Below are 21,651 nucleotides of genomic sequence, written 5' to 3'. Positions count from 1 at the left end.
GCATAAACGAACCTGCCCCACAGCTTCCCTCATCCATCTGAGCTCACACCGGCACTTCCCACCTGTCTATAAAATGTGCAACAATGAAACGGGTACCCTTCACATATGTAACTCTTTTTTATTTTTAGCTTTTTTGTTCATTTGAAAAAACATATCGCTGCTTCCACCTTCCCACTCTGGCAACCACCCAACATAAATGTCGGCAAAGTGAGTGATATTTCCTTCCACTGCATTGCACAGCTGGGTGACTTGAGTGGTCCAGACCAAAGTTCATCTACATCTCGCTTCATACTTCCTGATGCAATGAATTAAACAACAATGTCTAAACTTGCCTACTATTATCAAGGATTTGGCACAGAGATACCATACCCCAAGCCAACAACTTGCAGATCGAGGACAAGTGCCCCAACGTGCAATGTGATTGTTGTCCGTCCTTTCCACCCCTTCTCAAACTTCTTTTTCACATTATAAAGTGCCATGTGCTCAAAACTAAACCTTAACCTCCATCATATTACAAATTCTTCTACGGATTGCCTTGCAGTCTCGGTTTAATATATATGGTTATTCAATATGTTTTGATTCCAACTGTCTCAGGCACCGTTCCCTATTACTTCCCCGACTGCCGACTGGTACCTAGTCTATGGCAAAATGCTACAGATTCTCCAGGTTGCTATCATGTGCTTGCTCAAAGTGTCTTGCCACTGGGTAGAAGGAATCCTTGTTGACCATCGCGCTATGTTGAAATACTCGCAAGTGGACACTTAAAATTGTGCTGCCTATATACATCTTTTGGCATGTGCACCTTAAAAAATATACTACAATGTCACTGTTGCAGTATACACATATACATCCTTCTTTGAATTTATGTGTGTTTAGAAAAATACACACATTCATAGTTCAGTTTAAACAAACGTGTATCGGGTATTGCTAACAATAGCTGCTTAGATGGGAAAGGTAGTTGGACATAATAATGTGTATGAAAGGTGTAGTGCCTACATTTCCCTATGTCCCCTCCGAGTGTGAGGCGCCTATCCACACCCAGCTGCCGTGGTGGGGCCCAAGGGGAGGGTGCTTGTTTATGGCAGATGACAAATGCAATTGAGCAACAAACTCCATCTGGATTCCTCCTACAGACACCAGTCTCTACACCATCAACGCCTCTACAAGCAGAGTGCTTTATCCAATCCATTTCCCTCGTCAAAAAAGTGCACATGCAGCTTACAATAACAGGGCTTTGGCAGTGACTGGCGGGAAAAAGCTGCGTGGTTTCCTTTTAGCTCAACAGCTTTGATTCAGCACATATTGAGAAACAGCTGCTGTTGCTTGGACAAAGTGCAAAACTGGCACTGCAGTTGGGACTGCCAGGGCGGAACTGCTATGCCTCAGTCTCTCAGATCTTTATTCGGAATACATAAATCATAAAAGCATCAGACATACCACAGATTAAAATTTCATCGCGCCTTTAAAACATCAATCAATAAACTGCTATGCATTTTTATGAACTAAAGGGGTAACCTAAAAAAGCAGATCCAGTAGGTGCTTATTAATGGACATTAGCTTTAGATTTCAATAAAAAGTTTAAGATAAAGCACTGGCTAAGCCAATAGGTCTGGGTTTAATGTGCTGACACAATGCGACATACGCAAATTAAACCAAGAAAAGAAATGATAGACCAAGAGTATTGCAGGCTTTCTTGCTTTTCATAAAGTTCTCTTTTTGATTCTATTTTAAATAAAGGTTGGAAGGCTCACACATTTCAGTGACACAAAAAGGGGAAGGGCTATAGTGAAGGCTCCACTGCCAACCGATCTATTTCAATGTAGAAACAAAAAAAGGGGAAGATGCTGAAAGCAAGGGAGCCATCAATAGAACAGTTGCTTGTTTCTATCAAAAGAAACCTAAATACTCCGCCTTGGTGACCCTAAGAGGAAGTCTCCAGGAGAGAAGGGTCAGTGGGGAAGGAGGAAACGAGACACGTGTAGAGGAAGAGGTGAGGTCAGGAGAGATATCAGAGGAGGAACAGAGAAAGACACATGGGAGGGAGCCAGCAGGAAAGGACAGAGTGGGCAGAAGTTGTAAAGCAGGTCAATGAAAACATTCAAGATGAGACACAAGATGCACCCAAATAGCCAATATCGTTAGGTGAGAGTTGACTACTCCAATGCGCTGCACTTCGACATGATTGACAATATCACAACCAATGGCTGAAAAAAGCTGGTTTTAGAAAGCCAGTGGTTGAAAGGGCGGACCCCAAGTCTGCTTTACGAATATTGTAATTGGTCTATTTACTTGACTGCTATGCTGTCAATTCCAGGCCTACAAAATTGCAATGGAATTTTATTGAGCCAATGATCATTTAATGTTACTTTCTGTGATCGCGGCAACTCTTCGTTTCTGGTGAACTAGCAGACCTGTTTTAAAGCCTCTTTGTCAGTAATCACCACATACCCAATCCCACCCGGGAAAGCACCATGAAACTGCACAATTCACTACCACAAGACGAGACCTTTCACCACAGGCATCCCACCAACAGAGCACAAAAACATAACCTCAACACAGACTCCTTTAACCTTTTTTCCCACTCATGATCTAAAATGACAATGGGATGTCAAAACACTTCAATTATTCACTTTGGAACAGAATAAAAACTCAGCCTCCTTAATCTTTAGCAAATATGTCTTAGAATATGTTTTATTTTTAGTTGTTTAAAAAAATTTTGAACAAGAAATGATTGTTCAGAAGAACGCCATACTTTACATCACATAACATGATGCACCACAATGTTCTTTGAGTTCCTTTCTACAGCATGTCTTTACCACATACCTATTCAGCAGCAGTAATTCAGATATTGCACGCATAACCCAGTGCTTAATTTGAGACAGTGTTTGCCAGTGGTGGGGATCAGCACTACTTTGTGGGACAATCACTTATTTTTCTAATATTAACCGATCGCAAGAGAGGGAAACACACAGATCTGAAAAATTGAGCAAGAAAAGATGGCCAAACCGTCACAAACTGAGAGCTGGAACCTGCAAGCGTGAGAAAAAGGGTCAGGGAGTGTCTGGTAGTGGATTAAAGACTGCCAGCCATTCATTCGCGCAAGACATTCGGCGCGCCAGATTTTAAATACATCAGCAGCCAGCTTCTGAGTGGAGCTCCGGACACCAGCACTCTTTCTTTCGCAAATTAAGCACTGTGCATAACCAGACAGTCGATCATGCAATGATTGGGTAAAAGCACAAGCAATCAACAATGTCTGCCAAAAACATGGATCGCGCCGAACAAACAGAGAGAATGCAAATACTAACACTTGCCTCTCAAAAGACAAACTTGAAGGAGACATTCTTGCTTTACAGCAGCAGTGTTTTGGAAAATCTCCCTCATTTCTGACTTCAAATCAAAATAGTGGCGCCAGAAATAAAACTGAAAAATTTGACATGTGGCCTGCTTTGTTTCCTGACACGATCGAAATAACAAAGCCTACAATGCGAGCTTTTGATCTTTTATGTAATGGATTCATTATTTACCTATGGGTATTTATTCATTTTTTATTACAGAGTAATGACATATCACCTTCCAGACACTTCTGTACGCATGGGTGTGTTAGTTTTTGAGTTTCTTGCCAAGCTCTGTGGACTCCTTTGGTAAGGAATGGGGCCGCACGGCTTGTAGTAAAACCCGGTCAGGTTTTCTGGGTGTGCACAATATATATATCCAAAAAGGAAATTTAAATATACACGATTTCCCTGGACACTGTTTCCATGTTTGCTGGTCATTAACAAAACTTGACTGCATTTCACTTGTTGATGGTTAGGGAGACCAGTCCTAGAAACAAACAGAAAAATCCCACCTAAGTGTGGAGATCGTGAGGGAGGGAAGGAGAGTTAGCAAGGAAAAGATGGCGGCTTCTGCATATCTTAGGCAGTTGAAGGACAGTCCGAATGTGAGGCAGATTCATTCAAAATCACCCATACATCGGGTACTTGAGTAAGTTTGTGAGCTTTATAGGTAGGAGGTGTAGTTTGTTTTTGCAATAATCTAATCACCCCTCGGAGAAAGGCTCTAAACAATTTTTATCAATGGTTGGCTTTGAGGAACTGCAGACCTTTTCAGAGAACGGAGGGTTGACAATTGGTGTTTTGACTACTTCCATGATCGGGTACACTACAGTCGGGTCTGGATCGAAAACGAAACCCATATACAATTTTAACTGGGACCAGAACTGGTCCGAGGGTTGAAGGATAGCCACCAAATAAATGGTGTTACTCTATTCAATACCAAGATCTCTGCGGTAGCACCCTTTGAGCAGAGGTAAGTCTTCCATCTTCCTTCTCCAAAACTATATGTCTAATGGACATTCATTAATGTTTACCTGTCAGCACCGCACAGTAAGAAAGGACAGAAACCTGTTGTATGGGGGGCAATGAGAAACCTTTGGGCTTCTGAACGGACATCCAGTGAGAATTTGACTACCTGTATCTTTTAACACATTTCTTGTTCACATGACAAATCTCTGCACTTTCCAAGGGCGCTGTGTTTTGAAAAACGTTCAGAATGAAATATGATGCTCTGGTGGCAAACAGTTAAATCACTTTCTGTAAAGCTGATTTGTGGTGTTATATGTCTGGCGCAATCTTCTCTGAAATGATGTGGGTAATAGCAGCAGTTCCGCATTGAGCTGAAGGGTATTTTACTTTCTTCAACTAGAACCATTTTCTACTTTATTATACAGAGAAACATAAGCATAAGTCGATCCCTGCAGCTTTTCATTTGTGTGTAACATACCTCAGAATGCAAGCACAGGCCATTTGCTTGTATGTGTACGTCTTCACTGATCAAACTGAACGGATTCCATTAAAGGTTATTTTGCCCCCTTCATTTATTCTTCGATAGCCAAGGCTCTTTAATCTTCAAACCCCTCCTTACATATTCCACTCAACTGACTGAGGCCCAGATCCCTTTCAAGGAGGTGGCTAGAAGAATCCCAATATTGCACCAGACATGCTCACTCTCCAGAGGATGGACTCCACTGTGTTCTTCTTCACACTTTTGAAGCACTCCAGTAATATCATTTGAACCAGCATGGAAGAGCGTTATGCACTGGCTTCCCTTTGGTACTTCCCGCTGTGCAGCACAATGCGTTTTAAGGGCTAGTACGGATGCTTGGGGTTACTGAGTTGACACCAGATAAAGAAAATGTCACAAGATCCAGTGCTGTGATCAGCTTGTTTTTGAAATACCTTATTCTCTGGATTCCCATGTAAGAGAAATCAACCATCTGAGGTGACTCCTCCAGATAATTCCAACACAAGGCTGCTGTCTATCATTTAAGTGCCTGACGCGAAGTGTAGAAAGCTCAAAGCATGGTCCAATGTAAATGTTTCGTCAGACAGTGACTGCGATGTATCCTGTGAAAATCTGAATACCTTCGTTTAAAATGTGGAAATTAAAGGAAAGGTGCCATTTTGGTCGACAGTGAACATCGTATCTGCCTTGGACAACGGATGCTCACAGAATCTAAAGACATGCAAGTTATCTCTTTATAGAGCTATCATATGTTGATTCTTCATTTGTATGTGGCCAAATGAATGGCTCACAAGGTGCTTATTTGATTCTCTAAACAGAAACATTCCCAGCCAAAAAAGATGCCTCGGAGATGAAAATCTTAATTCAATGAAGATGCTGTTAAAGTTATATGTGAATTTGTAGACAAACAATTCTGGTGATAGAGTCTAATAATCCTTTCCCACCAACCAATTTCCAGGTGCTTTTCACCAAGAAGAAAATTCTGTGGAAAACATGTAATATTTTACTTGGCATAAGCTACAGTCATTTTGGCTGTGGTGTCCATTTAAGTTTCCTTCGTAATTTTTTTTGTCTATTTCTGCCTGTGCTATCTATTTTAGTTGACTTCCTGACTCAGCTAAAAGCAATGTACGTGCTGAGAGTTGTAGCCAGGCGCGGCTGGTCCACTAGGGCGGAAGGGCCCCACCCGCCCCCTTTTTCCCCGTAGGAACAGTGTCTGTCAGGCTGAACAAAAGTCAGCCTGACAGACACTGTTCACTTTCAGTTTAAGCAGCCAGGGGAGACACATGCACATTTAGCGCTGGCTCCTGGCTGCCTGAACTGAACTTTGCTGGGCTGAGAAAGTCACAGCTCCGTTGGGCGTGACTTTCTCAGCTCAGCAAAGGTTACTGAGACCCTCCCCTCAGTGACGAGGGATAGCCTCACTGATTGCCTCGCACCTGGGCGCTCCAGTTCTAAGCCCTGAAGCGCCCAGGGTCGAGTGTCAATCAGTGACACTTCATCACAGAGTGGGGTGGGGTGGGGTCAGTAGTCTCCCTGACCCCATCCCACTCTGTGATGACGATAGGACTGCTGCATTCCCTCATTGGCTGACCTTAGGTCGGCCAATGAGGGAAGGCAGCAGTCCAAAGCCTCCTGGAATCTCCGAGGCCGAGCAGAGCTGGTAAGTGTGATTTATTTTCTTTTTACATTGTTTGGTGCGTGCGTGAGTGCATGTATGAATGTTTGGGAAAGAGTGTTGTGAATTAATGTGTTTGTGTGTGCGCCTGGTTGTGAGTGTTATGTGTATGTGAGAGTGTGTGTGTGTGTCCCGTCCGCCCCCCTCCCCCCAAAACTTACGGGCCGCCACTGGTTGTAGCTGCCAGTACATCTGTTAAATGTCAATCATTTACTGCTGCCATAAGCGCTTCTGCTCCCCCTCCCACTTTGCTGACCATTAATTTTTTATCTGCCCTGCTTTGCTGTTAACTAGTCCTAAACCTTGATCTTCCTATTTCTGTTCAGATGCTTACACTGCACAAAACCTGTATTTAAAGGGCACTGGTTTGTGAAGGCAGTGTAGTACCTCCTCCAGCACTTGAGAGTGCTGTGTGGACGTGGTCCCACTCATGAGTGATTAATAAACTTGTTATTTATTTCTACTCCAGTGCTAATCTCTACTTTGTTGGTTTTTGAACCTGTTGACAAAAGGGTGACCCTGACCACTGTACCCATAAAAAGGTATATTTCCACAGTTAAGTAGAATCACAAACCTAACAGTATAAAAATGCTTCTTGGTAAAAAATGCTTTTTACCTAGTTTGCTTTTGTCAGATTTATTTCTGGCTGCTATTTTTATGTTACATTGGGCGGGAGCCCCTGCCCTGATCCCTCTCCCTTCTTTTCCCTGCTGCACTCTCTCAACTACCTTTATTCTTTTCAATCTGTTCTGCCTACTTTCCCTGGGTTCTTAATTATTTACAGCTCTTGCTTCACCAATAGCTGCTTGCTCCCCATATCCCTTGGTCAGTGCACGGCTATGTCCTACCATCCTTCTGTTTTATTTTACTAATTCTTTTCTTTTTGGTTGACTCCACATTCTCCATATAACCTGAATCGGGCACTCCTTCTCATCCAGGAAAGATGGAAAACAACATATCCATTTTGCTTTTAACCTAAAGATGTTTTTTTCTTAATTAATTGTTCTTACTATTCCTGAAATATGAGCAACATTAATAAGATCTGTGTGTTTGCATATACATGACAGATTTGCAATGAAACCTCTACAGTTTCAATTCCCACCTCTCTCCATGGGGAATAAAAGAATAACTTTGATCCCTCTTTTCCCCTTCACAAATTTAGACCAAACACAAGAAACACAGTTCCAGCTTCCTTGCTGATAATGCAAATTGGCCAAATGGTTCAATAGTTAAAAGGGAGGGGGCGACAAACCATGTCATGGTTTAGCTAAAATGGATTTTCCAGCTTCTTAATTTTATTGGAACAACTGTCTTTCTGTCATTTACTGCTTTTTTCTTGGTTTGGTGACTTTTCATCTCCTTCCCACCATACACTGTTTCTAATATCAAACATCTTTTAACATAGATTATCCCTTTACATATTATAAAAAATCATGGATGAAACTTGACTGTGAATGTGGAAGTAAAAGTTGAGGACAGTGCAGTGACAGCTAAAATGAATGGATTAGTGGAACTCTCATGCTCACCATCACTTAGTGACGGAGCTAAAGGGGGAAGGGGTGCCACTGTCAGGGGAGTAACGAAGGCCACCACAACACCTGCGGTGCGGGGGGCACCCAGGCTTCCCTATACTGGATGGGCCCCCTCAGCCCCTACTGAGGTGAGTGTGAGGGGCCCAGTCAGCAAATCTTACAGGGGAGCCCCCTAACGTTTTGTTACGCAACTGACCAATGTCCCTCCTGGCTTGCTCTTTGCTCCTAGAGCGTCCCCTTCCTGGAGAGGGCACAAAACACAGAACTGCCTGCATATATGAAATGTTTGTAAATAATCTTACTAGTGATGTCTCTTATGCTGCATGCACCCCTCCAAGTGGCCTTTTGGAAAGTAATAAATGTTTTGTTTTGTGAGCAGATTTCATGTGACCGGGATTAGTACATGATCCGGGTAGTTAAAGAGAGGAAAGTGCTGCATTCGTCTCGAAACATGGTAGGCACTCAGCCATCAGAGTGAGGTGCATCACTGCCCTCTGGCTGTATCTGACCTGCCTCAGGTGTCCCAAGCAGCACTAGATGACCCCAAGACCAGGTCGTTGCGTTGGAGCTACTGCCAGCATGCGGCCTGCTCGAGGTGAGCTGGAGACTCGAGCTCTTGTGTCAGAGCCATATCCTCTATGACAGGGTGACCATATCACCAAACATGGCAGCAGGTGAAATGAGTCACTCTACACTAAATGAACTGGCCAGCTGCATAGTGGAGAGCTGCTAACGTCGAATGCGCTAGTTCACTGAAACTCCAAGCAAAACTGAGCCATGCTTGGTGAAAAACAGAAACACTTACATTCTAGTAAGCTTCCTGCTTTTCTTTTGGGTAGACAATATTGGTAATCTGCTGCCCACAGGTGTTTTCATTCCAGATAGTAGAGAAAATTGTAAATGGTGCAAGAGATAGGAATGCTCAATTTAAAAACGTAGGTTCCTGCAAAGGCATCAGCTCAGATTCTGAAACCTGATGTACAAAATATTGTTAGTAGACTGTCACCCTGTTACGTTATAAACCGAGAGTCAGGTTACAAATTTCGTGAAAGCAATTCCTTAGTTTCACCAGTCCCATAACAGACTTACCAGCCAGCTTTTCTACTGTCCTCACCCTCTCACAGCCCCAGTGTGCGGACCAAATATCATAATGCAACAAACAGTCTCACCATACACAGGAAGGTGGATATGTATCATAATGCATCAAACAGCCTCATAATCCATAGGACGGCAAAGATATATCATAATGCAAAAGTCTCACATTCCAGAGGAAGGTGGTGATATATCATAATGCAAAAAACAGTTTCACAATGCACAGGAAGGTGGAGATATATGTCATAATGCAACAAACAGTCTCATAATCCACAAGAAGGCAGTGATATATCTTAATGCAAGGAACAGTCCCATAATCCACAAGAAGGCATAGATATATCACAATGCAACGAACAGTCCCATAATCCACAAAAAGGCAGAGATTATCATAATGCAACAAACAGTCCCATATTCCACAAAAAGGCAGAGATTATCATAATGCAACACACAGTCTCAAAATCCACAGGAAGGCGGAGATATATCATAATGCAACAAACAGTCTCCGAATCCACAGGAAGGCGGCGATATATCATAATGTAAAAAACAGTCCCATATTCCACAGGAAGGAAGAGATTATCATAATACAACAAACAGTCCCATAAACCACAAGAAGGGGGGAATTATCATAATGTAACAAACAGTCTCATAAGCATCAGGAAGGCAGAAACTGCGCATTTGAACTCATGGTTAGCTCGGTTTTCATTAAAAGGGCATTTTTTTATGTTTTATGTATCTCTGATACAGGTGGAAATTAGAGCTACCAGTGAGAGACAGGGTGAGCATGTTAACGGGAGCGGAAGAGTTTTTGTGCTTGTGACTAGGCAGCTGAAATGACAATAGGTTGTAATAAAAACTGTAAATGTATTTTCCTCTGTGCGGATAGGTACTGGCGTTTTGATTGTCTGGAGTTGCTATTATAAGATAGAACCTACTCCTTATATGCAAAGGGTGTACTTTGGGCATCGTATTCTACTCTTGCACATCTTTTTTCCCACAGCACCTGGAACTCATCTGTGCATAATCATTATAGGAGCACTTTCTATAATGTACTCCACCACAGGCCTCACCGCACTCCACAGCTCCTGCAGAGCTCAGGGTGGAGTGTGATAGGAGACAGGATGAAGTGGGGTGGTGGTAGAGCGTGTAAAGGGAGAGGCGGCTTCCTCTTCCCCCACTGGCTCTTTGAGGGAGTCACTGATGGGGGAGGAGAACCCACATCTTCCTCTCTGACACCGCTGGTACCTTGCCTACTTACTTTGGAAAACTCCTCAGCCCTGTATCGCCATCCCACGAGAGACACTGCCCCAAAAATTTGGCAGAGCAAGAGACAGGGACATAGCCAGGGCGTGACCCCTCTCCGCATCCACCACCCTTGAAGTTCCGCCATTTTTTTTTTCATGCAAATGATTGCTGAAGGTGAGTATGCTGGCCATGCAATGAGTGGAAGATAGGCCGCCAGGAATCATGGGGGGCAGGGTAGAGGGTGAGTTAACACCACATGAGGTTATAGGGAAACAAATATGTTATTAAAATAGGCCGCTTTAAGCAGGATTTTGCAATAGCTTTGTATTCCACTGCAGAGGCTTTACCAGCTTTGAAAGGCAGGACAACCTTGTTATTGTCTTCTGTCATGGGCCAATAAGGCTGGGACGGGCCAATAATGCTAGAACGGGCCAATAATGTTGGGATGGGCCAATAATGCTGTCCACTTGAACCAGGGCATGTTCACTTCCAGGCTGAGCATGTGTGAACAGAAGGGGAAGAAAACAGCAACATGAAAGACAAGGAGGTTTTTGTTAATTTAAATCGTATTTACCCCTCATAGACAGACACGTCCTATTACTTGGGACCCAACAATTACAACAATATTTGTGCTTCTGTGCTTGCTCCCTCTGTCAATGGCAAATGTATTATTTCTATATGTAGCAAATACAAATGATTCAAAAGCTCTGGCGAAAGGGACATCTAATGTCCTCTGCGAGCTCTCACTGTGCATGGAGATGTTTCCCAGAAGTAGATCTACCGTGTGATTTACCAGACAGGCCAGATAATGAACCCATGTGGAAGCAGTGACACGTGTTGTTGGCCATGATCTCGCGCTGCTAAAAGCGCGTGGTATCGCAAAATGGTTTCTGATGTTGCTGACCGACAATCATATGGTTCAGAGCATAAAAATTCGCAACCTGGTGCCCTCTTGAAGCAAGCAGAAGCGCCACTGTTAGAAGCAAAAACAGACATCCACTTGGTCTGATCTGCTTCAGCCCCATAAAACTGCAAATTGTCTTATTTGATATAACGTATTTCATTACATATGCATACGTAACTATTTGCTTGCAAGAAAATTTAAATGGGAACACAGTGTATTATTTTAACGGCGAGCAACTCCTGAATCAGCTATATAACCATGTGCTATTGCACGCTGCTCGGCGCACCGGAGGGTAGAACATTTCATTATAAACATGGAAAAACAAAAAAACATGTAATGAAACACTGGACCAAACAGGGAGTCGAATTCTGCCTCTTAGACAAGCCCTGGTCTTCAGTGAAGCTCTCTACCAACACCACTGTTCTAATGATCCGTCCTTTGACAAGGTGAATAGATCCCATCTATAATTTCTTTGCACAGTCTACTCAGAACATAGGAGTAACCACAAAGGGGTGCACTAGGAATGCATTGCAGCTATATATATATACCCATCCAACGAAAAGTTGTTCTTGTTATCTTACAAACAACAAACTGCAGCCCATTTCATTTCTTCAGTGAAGTTTTATTTGGCACAATCACTATATATATATATATATATATATATATATATAGGATTCCCCGTGTGGCCTCTTCCTTTTGCTGGTTTGCTGAAGGGTTCCTGTGCATTTCTTCGCGTCTGCCAGAGGCGCGCTAAGAGGCCTCGTTTTCACTAAGTGGCTGGCTGCCATTCTGGTTCCTGCATCTGCAGTTCCCTGTTCGTCCACGGTATTGGATCGGTGTCAGCCCACCTCGACGTGTGAGTACAGCAAGGGGCCGCCGCCAGGGGCGGCTTGTGACTTCACAAGGAGCTTTGATTAATTATAATTGGAACTCACAGCCTAGCATGCTCACTGCCAAGGGGTGGAAAACGGATGCGGGGACCTAAGGAGGCTTTTTGGGACTGTTATTTAATCAGGCACACAGCGCCTTGCCCTGCAGGACTCCTGCCCACATGGACTTAATTTTCGTTGTCTCCACGCAATACCTGCCCAGCACTGATGCAATCTGGGAGATGCAGTGCTCACAGTGCTCCATCTGGAGGGCGTCCACGTGATTGGAGAGGGATTTCTGTTTCACCAATGAGGGAACAGCAGGAGCATTATGAGGCGCAAAGTTGGTGGTGCTGTTTGATTAGCAGAGGGCGTCTGAGGAAGGCCGTTGGCCGAAATGCATTCTGCCTGCATGCTGTCTATATTAAAGCCTCCTAAATTGGATTCCCCGTGTGGCCTCTTCCTTTTGCTGAAGGGTTCCTGTATATATATATATATATACTGCCATATGGAACATACCACAGCATGGGCGAGCAAGTCTTTAATTTTCATTCTACAGAGATATATATATATTAAAATGTGTGTGTGCGTGTATATATATATATGTGTTTGTGTGTGTATATATATATATATTCACTGAAAAAACCATAGGTTATAGACCATATATAGTTAGGGATTAGCATTTAAAAAACCTTATTTTACTCGCATAAAACCATTGAAATTCCATATATAGTTAGATGCGCTAACTATATATCGCGCACCCGCAATCCACTGCTGATGAAGTCACATATTACATCATTCATGACATGGTCAGTGACATCACTGATGACATCACTGATAACAACTCAAATTACATCACTGATGACATCTCACATGACATCACTGATGACATCACTGATGACAACTCAAATGACATCACTGACAACATCACAGATGACATCATTCATGTGTTAATACGATGAACCTCTACAGACTCTGATATATCCTTAGATACACTCAGTGAAAACAGACACTCACAGATTGTCACTCATCCATGGAGTTACTCATACACCTAGACAGTCATGCAAAGAATCAATCACACCTCCAATTCCTCAACTATACAGTTATACACACCTTACTTATTGAAACATATTCTAACACATATTTACTCTCTTATATAATCCCTAATAAAAGTTAACAATGATCCATACAGCCACTCACACATTCACTGGCTCTAATGCACAGTTATTTATATATGTTAACTCTCACATGTACTGTGTTTTACATATGTACTTACTTTGACATGTAGCACTGAGATATCCATTCACTCACCAATACACTCATGCACACAGTCAACCGCCCATACAGCTGTTTCCACATGCACTTTTGAAACCATACATCTAGTGAATCAACTGCTCACACATCTATGCACAGAGTCACACACCTCCCAGCCACTCACACATATACTCAGTCTCCCATACAAATACTTGAGCAACCAATCAATAACCCATATAGTTATTCATATAGCTACTGATCAACACATGCAGCAGTTTACAGAACAACAGATATAATGATGCACAAATTAATACAGTTTAATCACTAACCCATGCACTCAGTGAGACACATTTAATCACTCCCTCATACAATCAGTCATGCACCTACTAAATCCTTCATCCAGACATTTATACATCCACTCATTCTTCAATATGTAAGACATATTTTAACTTTACAGAAACATACAGTCACTGGATGTTGTGATCAGTGATGTCATCAGTGATGTCACTGACCATGTCATGAATGATGTAATATGTGACATCATCAGCAGTGGATTGCGGGTGCGCGATATATAGTTAGCGCATCTAACTATATATGGAATTTCAATGGTTTTATGCGAGTAAAATAAGGTTTTTTAAATGCTAATCCCTAACTATATATGGTCTATAACCTATGGTTTTTTCAGTGAATTTTCAAGGTTTTGTAAATGCTAATTCCTAACTATATATGGTCTATAACCTATGGTTTTTTCTGTGAATTTCATTGGTTTTTTAAAAGCTAATATCTATAGCTGTAAAATATATTCTTTATTAAGTGACGTATCACGTAGCCCGTGAGACGCCTCATGATGCATCGCATAACCGTGACGTATCGTCTCTGCAGCGCAAACCAAACCCAAAACGTAAGCACGCCAGAACACGCTTAAAGATATATATATATTTTTTTAACCTTAATTAGACAAAATCCACACGTGCACATATCATAAACGTTCAAAAAACACAATATGTCGGACTCCCGTTACGCTGCCGGTTAGCTGCCCGGTTAACGTACCAGGAAGCACCTTTACCGCGAAAAATCACAATTTTTTTTTTCACCCCCCAGGGAACTTTAATAGCCCCCTCATCAATCCTAGGGGTTCAGGAGGGGTTTGCCTTACCCCTTTCATTCATTTACACCTTTTTTTTTTTCCACCTCTTGTCTCTCGATCCCACAGAGAGACAAGATGGCGGCCGCTCCAGACTGTTTACAATGATAACAGCCAATCAGCTTCTCCTCAGACTCCCGTTACACTGCCGGTTAGCTGCCCGGTTCGCGTACCAAGACGCGTCTCTACGGCGAAAAAAACGGATTTTTTTTTTTTTTTTTTGGGCCCAGCGTGGCTCTATAATATCCCCTCATCAATGCTAGGGGGTCAGAAGGGGTCTACCTTGCCCCTTTCCTTCATTTCCCCCTTTGTTTTGACCTCCTCTTGTCTCTCGATCCTACCGAGAGACAAGATGGCGGCCGCTCCGGACTGTTTACAATGTTGACAGCCAATCAGCTACTCGTCAGACTCCCGTTACACTGCCAGTTAGCTTCCCGGTTAGCTGCCCGGTTCGCGTACCAAGACGCGTCTCTACGGCGAAAAAATAGGATTTTTTTTTTTTTTTTTTTTGGGCCCAGCGTGACTCTATAATATCCCCTCATCAATCCTAGGGGATCAGAAGGGGTCTACCTTGCCCCCTTTCCTTCATTTCCCCCTTTGTTTTGGCCTCCTCTTGTCTCTCGATCCTACCGAGAGACAAGATGGCGGCCGCGCCGGACTGTTTAGAATGTTGACAGACACCGGAGAGCCAATCAGCTTCGCTTCGCAAAGTTCCGATACGCGAAAAGTAAGCGGACCGGAGCGCAGCCCGGAGCGCTGTTACAGATATATATCTTGTTTTAAACGTTAATTTCTCAAAATTCACTGAAGCACATATATTGAGACCTAGCAAAGGCACATCGGGCTAACAGTCCCTACAATTTTGCCAAGTTTCGTGGAAATCCATTCAGCCGTTCGGGCTAAAAGTGAGTCCAACCGCCCTATGGAAATTAACATGGGAAAAACGCGTTTTGGGACCCCCCTTTTTTCTCGACCCCCCCTTGACGAACCCCCCCCAAATTTCCAGGAGCTGCTCAGAAACAAAATGTGCCATTTTCCTGAAAATTTCAGCCAATTCCGTCCACAAACGCCAAAGTTATTAGACATAGAATTTTCAGAAATCCCATAGGGAAAAAATCCTAACTATATATACCTACTGGCTATCGCCAGTAGGTAATGTGTGTGTGTGTGTGCGTATATATATATATATATATATATATATATATATATATATATATATATATATATGCATATATATGTTTGTGTGTGTATATATAAGTGTATATATATGTGTGTGTGTGTGTGTGTGTGTGTCTGTCTATTGACTACTGGCGGCCAGTTAAACTTTGAATTTGACAAGTTCAGCGGTCGCTCACACAGCAGTGCTCCCCCTTGGTTCCTGGTCTTCAAAGGGCATCCAGCTTTAAACAATGCTAGAAAACTAGCCATTAAAAACCTTTAATTTCCTATGGCTCTTAAATGTAATTAGAGCGGATACAGACATCTATTCGGAAATTGAATTCAAGGTAGCAAAGAATTCCCAGGGAAGGCTTTTTCGCAATTAATCAATTACAATTTGATAAGGGTCTTTATTCTTCGTACCTTACAGGGGCGCCTCTGCTCTGAGCCGGCTTGAGCATAATTGTCACGGTGCTGTCAGTCTGGTTCAAAGGAGTCTCGAGTTCGTATGTTGGCATCAATGGAGCTGCAGAAAGAGACCATGGAACAAAACCTTGATGCTTGTGCATGATACTGGAAGGGACATTAGCAAGACAATGAACATCATGAAGGACAAACCTTTCAATCAAAGCATCAAAGGACACTCCCACAGGTACGGTTTTTTCTAGTAATTTATGAGAACCACAAAGGTAACTTGGCCAAAAATGGGTCTTACTTTTCTTTCATCTTAAAGTTCTGTCAAATTAATGACTAAACCATCACAAGTGACTTCGCAGGTTCTGTACACCCTCATACAAAGGGCGCTATCATGAAGAGCTACACCGGCTAGGCACAGAGTCACGCGCTTCTTTTTTGGGGGAATGGGGGTCTTAACAAGCGGGAAACAGAGACAGACAATATCTGCTCAATGTTTTCGACTTCTGCTGTCCGCTTTTTATGAATTAACTGGGAAAAATTCAGAGTTATAAGGATGAACTTAAGACATCTCAAACATAAAAATCAGGGGATCTTCTCTGTGAAAACGTTAAATTTAAGGTTATGTGTGTAGATGGTGTGCTTTCAAGGATCTTTTAATTTGGCACTGATTATTGGTGGGTTCGGAATGAGACAGGTGATAGAGCTGATTGGGTGGGGTAAGAGTAGTTTTATTGGGCTATTGTGTAAGTAATGGTCTGGCTAGTTCATTTGGTAGTGCAGTCTGGGCAATTCCAGTCAAAAGAATTAGAATGCAATTATCTGGCCTAATGACTGCTCCAATGTTGAAGACGCTTGGAGACGCTTTTACTGGCAAGCTGAAAGGAGGGACCGTATGTCCCAGGCTGCACAAGGACTTCAGAAGGTGGCCCTTTAAATTTGGCTAATCTGTGTTGGGCGCTATAAAGAACGTCTATTACACCCGCTCCAGGGGATGCGCCCGTGTGAAGGGTGGTCCCGTCTTGCCCCCTTCATCAACCATAGGAGGCCGGCGAGGCCACCCTCTAACACCTGCATCCAGGGCTGTTCTGCTGGCTCCTGCTTCTTCGGGCGTGGAGAAACTGTGTGATTAGCTTCACCTCCGAGCTAATAATTAATGCTGCCCTTCACCACTATTGACTTATTGCCTGACTGTTGTTGGGGGTTTTGTGAAGACGCTTCATCTTGTCTAATGCAGCTGACGTTTCTGTGCTGTATAATTTTTCAACTCTGACCTGGCCTCCATCTTGGCCCTAGGCTTAGGCCCAAAGATAATAATTTGCTGTGCTAAATAAGTCATTACTTAAATCACCTAAGGATAAAAGGAAGCATCCTTCTGCCATGGCCAAGTTAAAATATCCTGTTTCGGCCCCTAATGCATCTGTGAAAGCCCATTTGATAATTTCAGACTATTTGTCAGGGGATATGGGGAATACTGAGAAGGAAATCTCCAGTATAGAAAAGAGTTTGCCCACGTGTAATCAAGGCCTGCCTTCTATTCCCACGGTCGATCTTACATGCTAGGACTTAGTTAAATCAACTGGGCCCGACGCTGCAGCAGGGGGATCACACCTTGTATGTTCCATCCCTGTTTGTTCCTCTCCACCCGACCCCAGGCTGCAACCACCACCAAAGCGGATGAGGACGCCCAGTTGACCTCACAGACCAGCTGTGACAGCAGTATCTTTTAAGCCCCAGGTCAAGGCACTCCCCAGATCCAACAGCAATAAGCTGAGAGTAACACCATCCACGCCACCCTTGGGAGATAAATGCTGTCTGATTCACTCCAAGTGCTGATATCCACGGTTAAGGTCCTTTTTGATTCCATTATCTCTAGGTTGACGCATGTAGAGAGTATCACCTCCAGTTGTCTGGATCGGCTAAGCTCTAATAGATCCATAGCCGCTAAGCAGTCCAGACCTGGAACAATCAAGGCTCCCACTATGACATTACCTGGTATTTCATACAGTGTGGTTCCCCAACCCACAACTCGGATGAACACTGGGGATACTAATCCAACGCCCAAAAACAATTGCTTGGCAGATCATATTTTGCCAACCACAGATGATAGTATAGAGTTTCCCCACCCCCACACACTTTCACATGCTAACCCTCTCTGGCCAACCTAATAATCAGTAACGTAACACTCTAATGGCAGGAATGGTGGGTGAAATTGGGGAGACACTGGATCTACCTCTTGCAGTTACCCCATATGTTGTCATTCTAGTAAATGTGCCTATCAGTCATGGGGCTGAACCTGAATCTTGGGAAGTCTGAGAAACAAATCCGTCAACTGGCCGGGTACCAAAACCAACCGAAGAGCCGTCCTTTTTGATGATTTCAAAATGGTGAGAAGGGTTAGATAAGTAGGAAAGTTACAAAAAAAAACTTATAGGGGGAGTGTGTTGTGTTGATTTTTTAAATCCCATAGTCTAGTGAATACTATTCTGTCCAGAACCTGATCCCCTAAAGTTTCTCCACACCAAGTTTCGGTGCTACTGCTTGAATATTTTTATCAGCCACCTCCCTTTATTTTGCAGTCCACCCTTTCAATCGTACCCTTGCATCCCAACCAATCATACACCTTCACATAATTTTGCAGTACCAACCTGAAATTGCTAATAAACACTGTTCTCTTTAGCTAGTGTGAACTGACTTTATGTAGAAATAGCATTAGCCCCCACCTCAATTACTGTTGGTCTTAGTAGACACATTAGCCCTACACCCATCCCCCCCCCGCCATACCTTCCCTGTCCCTATCCCTGGACAGTTTTGCTCACTCTCCCCATTGTGACATCCTGGGTGGCCATTTACATTCAACTATTCTCACTGACCCAAGCACATAAGCTTTACCATGTAGTACCCTTTTATGGGATGTGCCAGGGCTACAGGGATAGGGTTGATAACTTGGAATGGGTGAATTTTGTCATTAAGGTTCATATCCTATGTGTACAGGAGACCTGGAGCGTAGAACTTATACATATTAATGGATACAGGACCTTACATGTATCAGCAGTTCCTTTGAAAGTTTGAAGAGCAAAGGGTGGTCTAGCTGTTTACATTTCAAACTATCTGACATTCTGTAATGTATCCATCTTGGCAAATTCCCAATACTATCAATTGATTAACATCACCCCCTCTCCCACTTTTATTGATCCCTTAGACTTTCCCCACAGTAATTTGCCACTCTGAACTGGGTACCCCTTTTATATCAGATGCTGCTAGATCACAATCGCTCTTACTCTGGCATAAGATTTTGACCTCAGAAGACACTAAACTCAAACAGGAGAATATTGGAGATTGTCTTAATTCATGTCTCTCCTTTCAAATTGCCTTGCTGAATTATATTAAAAACCTGTGCTCTGATCTAGGGCATCCAGAATACTTTAACCCCTTTGCCGCGGTGCAAATTTCGCCGCAGTGCCGGGGGTGTGGGTGCGGCGCCGCGGTGCTCATGACGGCCGTCATGAATCACGGTAGGAGTGTGCTCATGAAGGCCTGGACTCGTCAGAACTCCGCCCACTGATTAATTCGCCCACACTGGGGAATAATTAATCGTGTGTGGGCGGAGAGGCAACTGCATGACAGCTCCAGGCCGTCATGAGCACACGACTACTGTGACTCATGACGGCCTGGAGCCGTCGTGAGCACCGAAGTGGTTAACTCTCCCCACACACTACTTCAAATTTGCAGAAAATATCTCAAACAGGCCTGTCTTGCTTTGTTTGAGGACCTCAGAGTAACCTCTGAATTTGTTAAACCCAGTGTCAACTGATGAATTTCAAACGTATCTAGTATTTGTACATAATGCTAAACATAGACTTTTTCTTACTTAATTTAGTTTAAATGTATTTTATTGATTGATAACTTAACCATCTGTTAATTATTGGTCACGGTCTCTCATTAAATGTCCTTGTGACAATGTGTCTCATCAGAGTACAATGCATATAGTGCTATTTTGTCAACATTTTAAGACCCCGAGGAAGAGATTGCTTTTAATCTGCCTATATGAGCATACATTTACACAATGTCGTGCATAACTGTTTCACAGTCATTGTCCACCTCCCTGTTTTTCTGTATCATGGCATCCTATTTATCGTCAGTTTTTAACCAGAGGAAGTCTTCGCATATTTGTAAAGACCCAGTTAGCATATGAACAAATATAATTATGGCTCTGTTTGCATCGGTCTAGATTTATTGTGCATTTTTATAAGTTGTTTTTAATGAAACTGTCTGTTCTTCCATTTATTGAGTAAATGTTATTATATTTTATGTATTCCTGCTTTTATGAATGTATCATACAATGCAAATAAAGCTCGATTTAAAAAATATATATATATTCTAGAAGTTTCAGTTAGGTGAACTTAATGAGCTGTTGAAGGTTGAAGGGGTTACATTGGACTACCTGACCTTTTGTAAGACTGTGGTAGACTATTAACAGTTGTTTCTGGTTAAATGTCTTGGTGGGTTTGGGCTAGGTTGCTCAGTCGTGATTGAGGAACTGTATTTGTGCATTCATCCCTCAGATCTTACCTTCTTGGGTACGTCTAGGATGAAATACCTTAGAAAAGATGACGGAGGCAATTCCAAGTCTGGCTTCAGGAAGAGACTTTCTTTGGTTTGCTTGCTTGATGCTACTGAAATTCGGACATTGACGTGGATCTTAATTGTCCCAATGGAATAAATGTTTGGTAGATTTTTCATTAATTCTGCCTGAGTAAATCAAGTCCCATAACTGGAATTAGGGAGGTGGGTTTCAGATGGGAATGGTAAAAGAAAGGGATTGGGAAAAAAATTAGGTATAATTTATGTAAAGAATGAATTAAAACAAAGATGTCCCCAAGGAACATGACCTGCACAGAGAATGGGACAAAAACCAAGAAAGAGTCTTGTGAGAAGCTAATAAGCAAGCAAATGTATGTGTGAGCAATAAATCCCAAGAAACTAAGAAGGACCAACTGAAGAGAGAGGAAAGGGAAATGGCAATAGATTTTTCAGAGATATCACTGAAGATTAGGATAGACCGTATGGTCGACTGGCCTACAGTAGTAGACACTGATGAGAGGTCAGGGAGTATGGCGCTAGATGAGGTGACTTAGCTGGGCTGTAAGAAATGAAGTTGGTCACATGCCAATAGAATGTTTATGTAGAATGTGGAGAATAGAAGACTGATTGACAAAGAGAACTGAGCGAGTTCCGCAAGGTGAGAAAGACGGTAACATGGTTGGATAAAAGACAATCAGTTGTTGAGAATAAAGGATGGGACAGAGAGTGAAAATGGCAGGAAAAGTGAGATTGATTTAGCAAAGGCAAGACTACTGGCAACTAAATGCAACGTAGGTGCTTGAGTTGAGAAAGTAATTAATGAGTCATGTCAGGCGATGCAAGAGACAGGCTTAAGAGTTTGAGGGCAAAAAGGGTTAGGTGGTGCACTGGCTGGGTTAGCAGTTTTGAGGACATTCATTAATTCAATCTGAGATGTAAACTGGAAGTAAGATAATTTGGTGCCATTGGTGGGG

General features: G+C 42.8%; 1 protein-coding gene across 1 annotated transcript in view; it reads right to left on the bottom strand.

Annotated features, from left to right (window-relative positions):
- PTPRM (protein tyrosine phosphatase receptor type M) overlaps positions 1-21,651 on the bottom strand; it is a 1,525,420-nt gene that overhangs the window by 668,532 nt on the left and 835,237 nt on the right. Inside the window, exon 11 of the mRNA XM_086967355.1 lies at positions 16,103-16,205. Coding sequence (XP_086823481.1) covers positions 16,103-16,205 — 103 coding nt within the window. The remainder of the gene's footprint in view (positions 1-16,102; positions 16,206-21,651) is intronic.

The sequence above is a fragment of the Lissotriton vulgaris genome, chromosome 4_1 (genome assembly GCF_964263255.1).
Source record: "Lissotriton vulgaris chromosome 4_1, aLisVul1.2, whole genome shotgun sequence".
NCBI classification, from domain to species: domain Eukaryota; kingdom Metazoa; phylum Chordata; class Amphibia; order Caudata; family Salamandridae; genus Lissotriton; species Lissotriton vulgaris.
The sequence above is the reverse complement of the archived record's forward strand: the minus strand, read 5'-3'. Positions and strand labels throughout refer to the sequence as shown.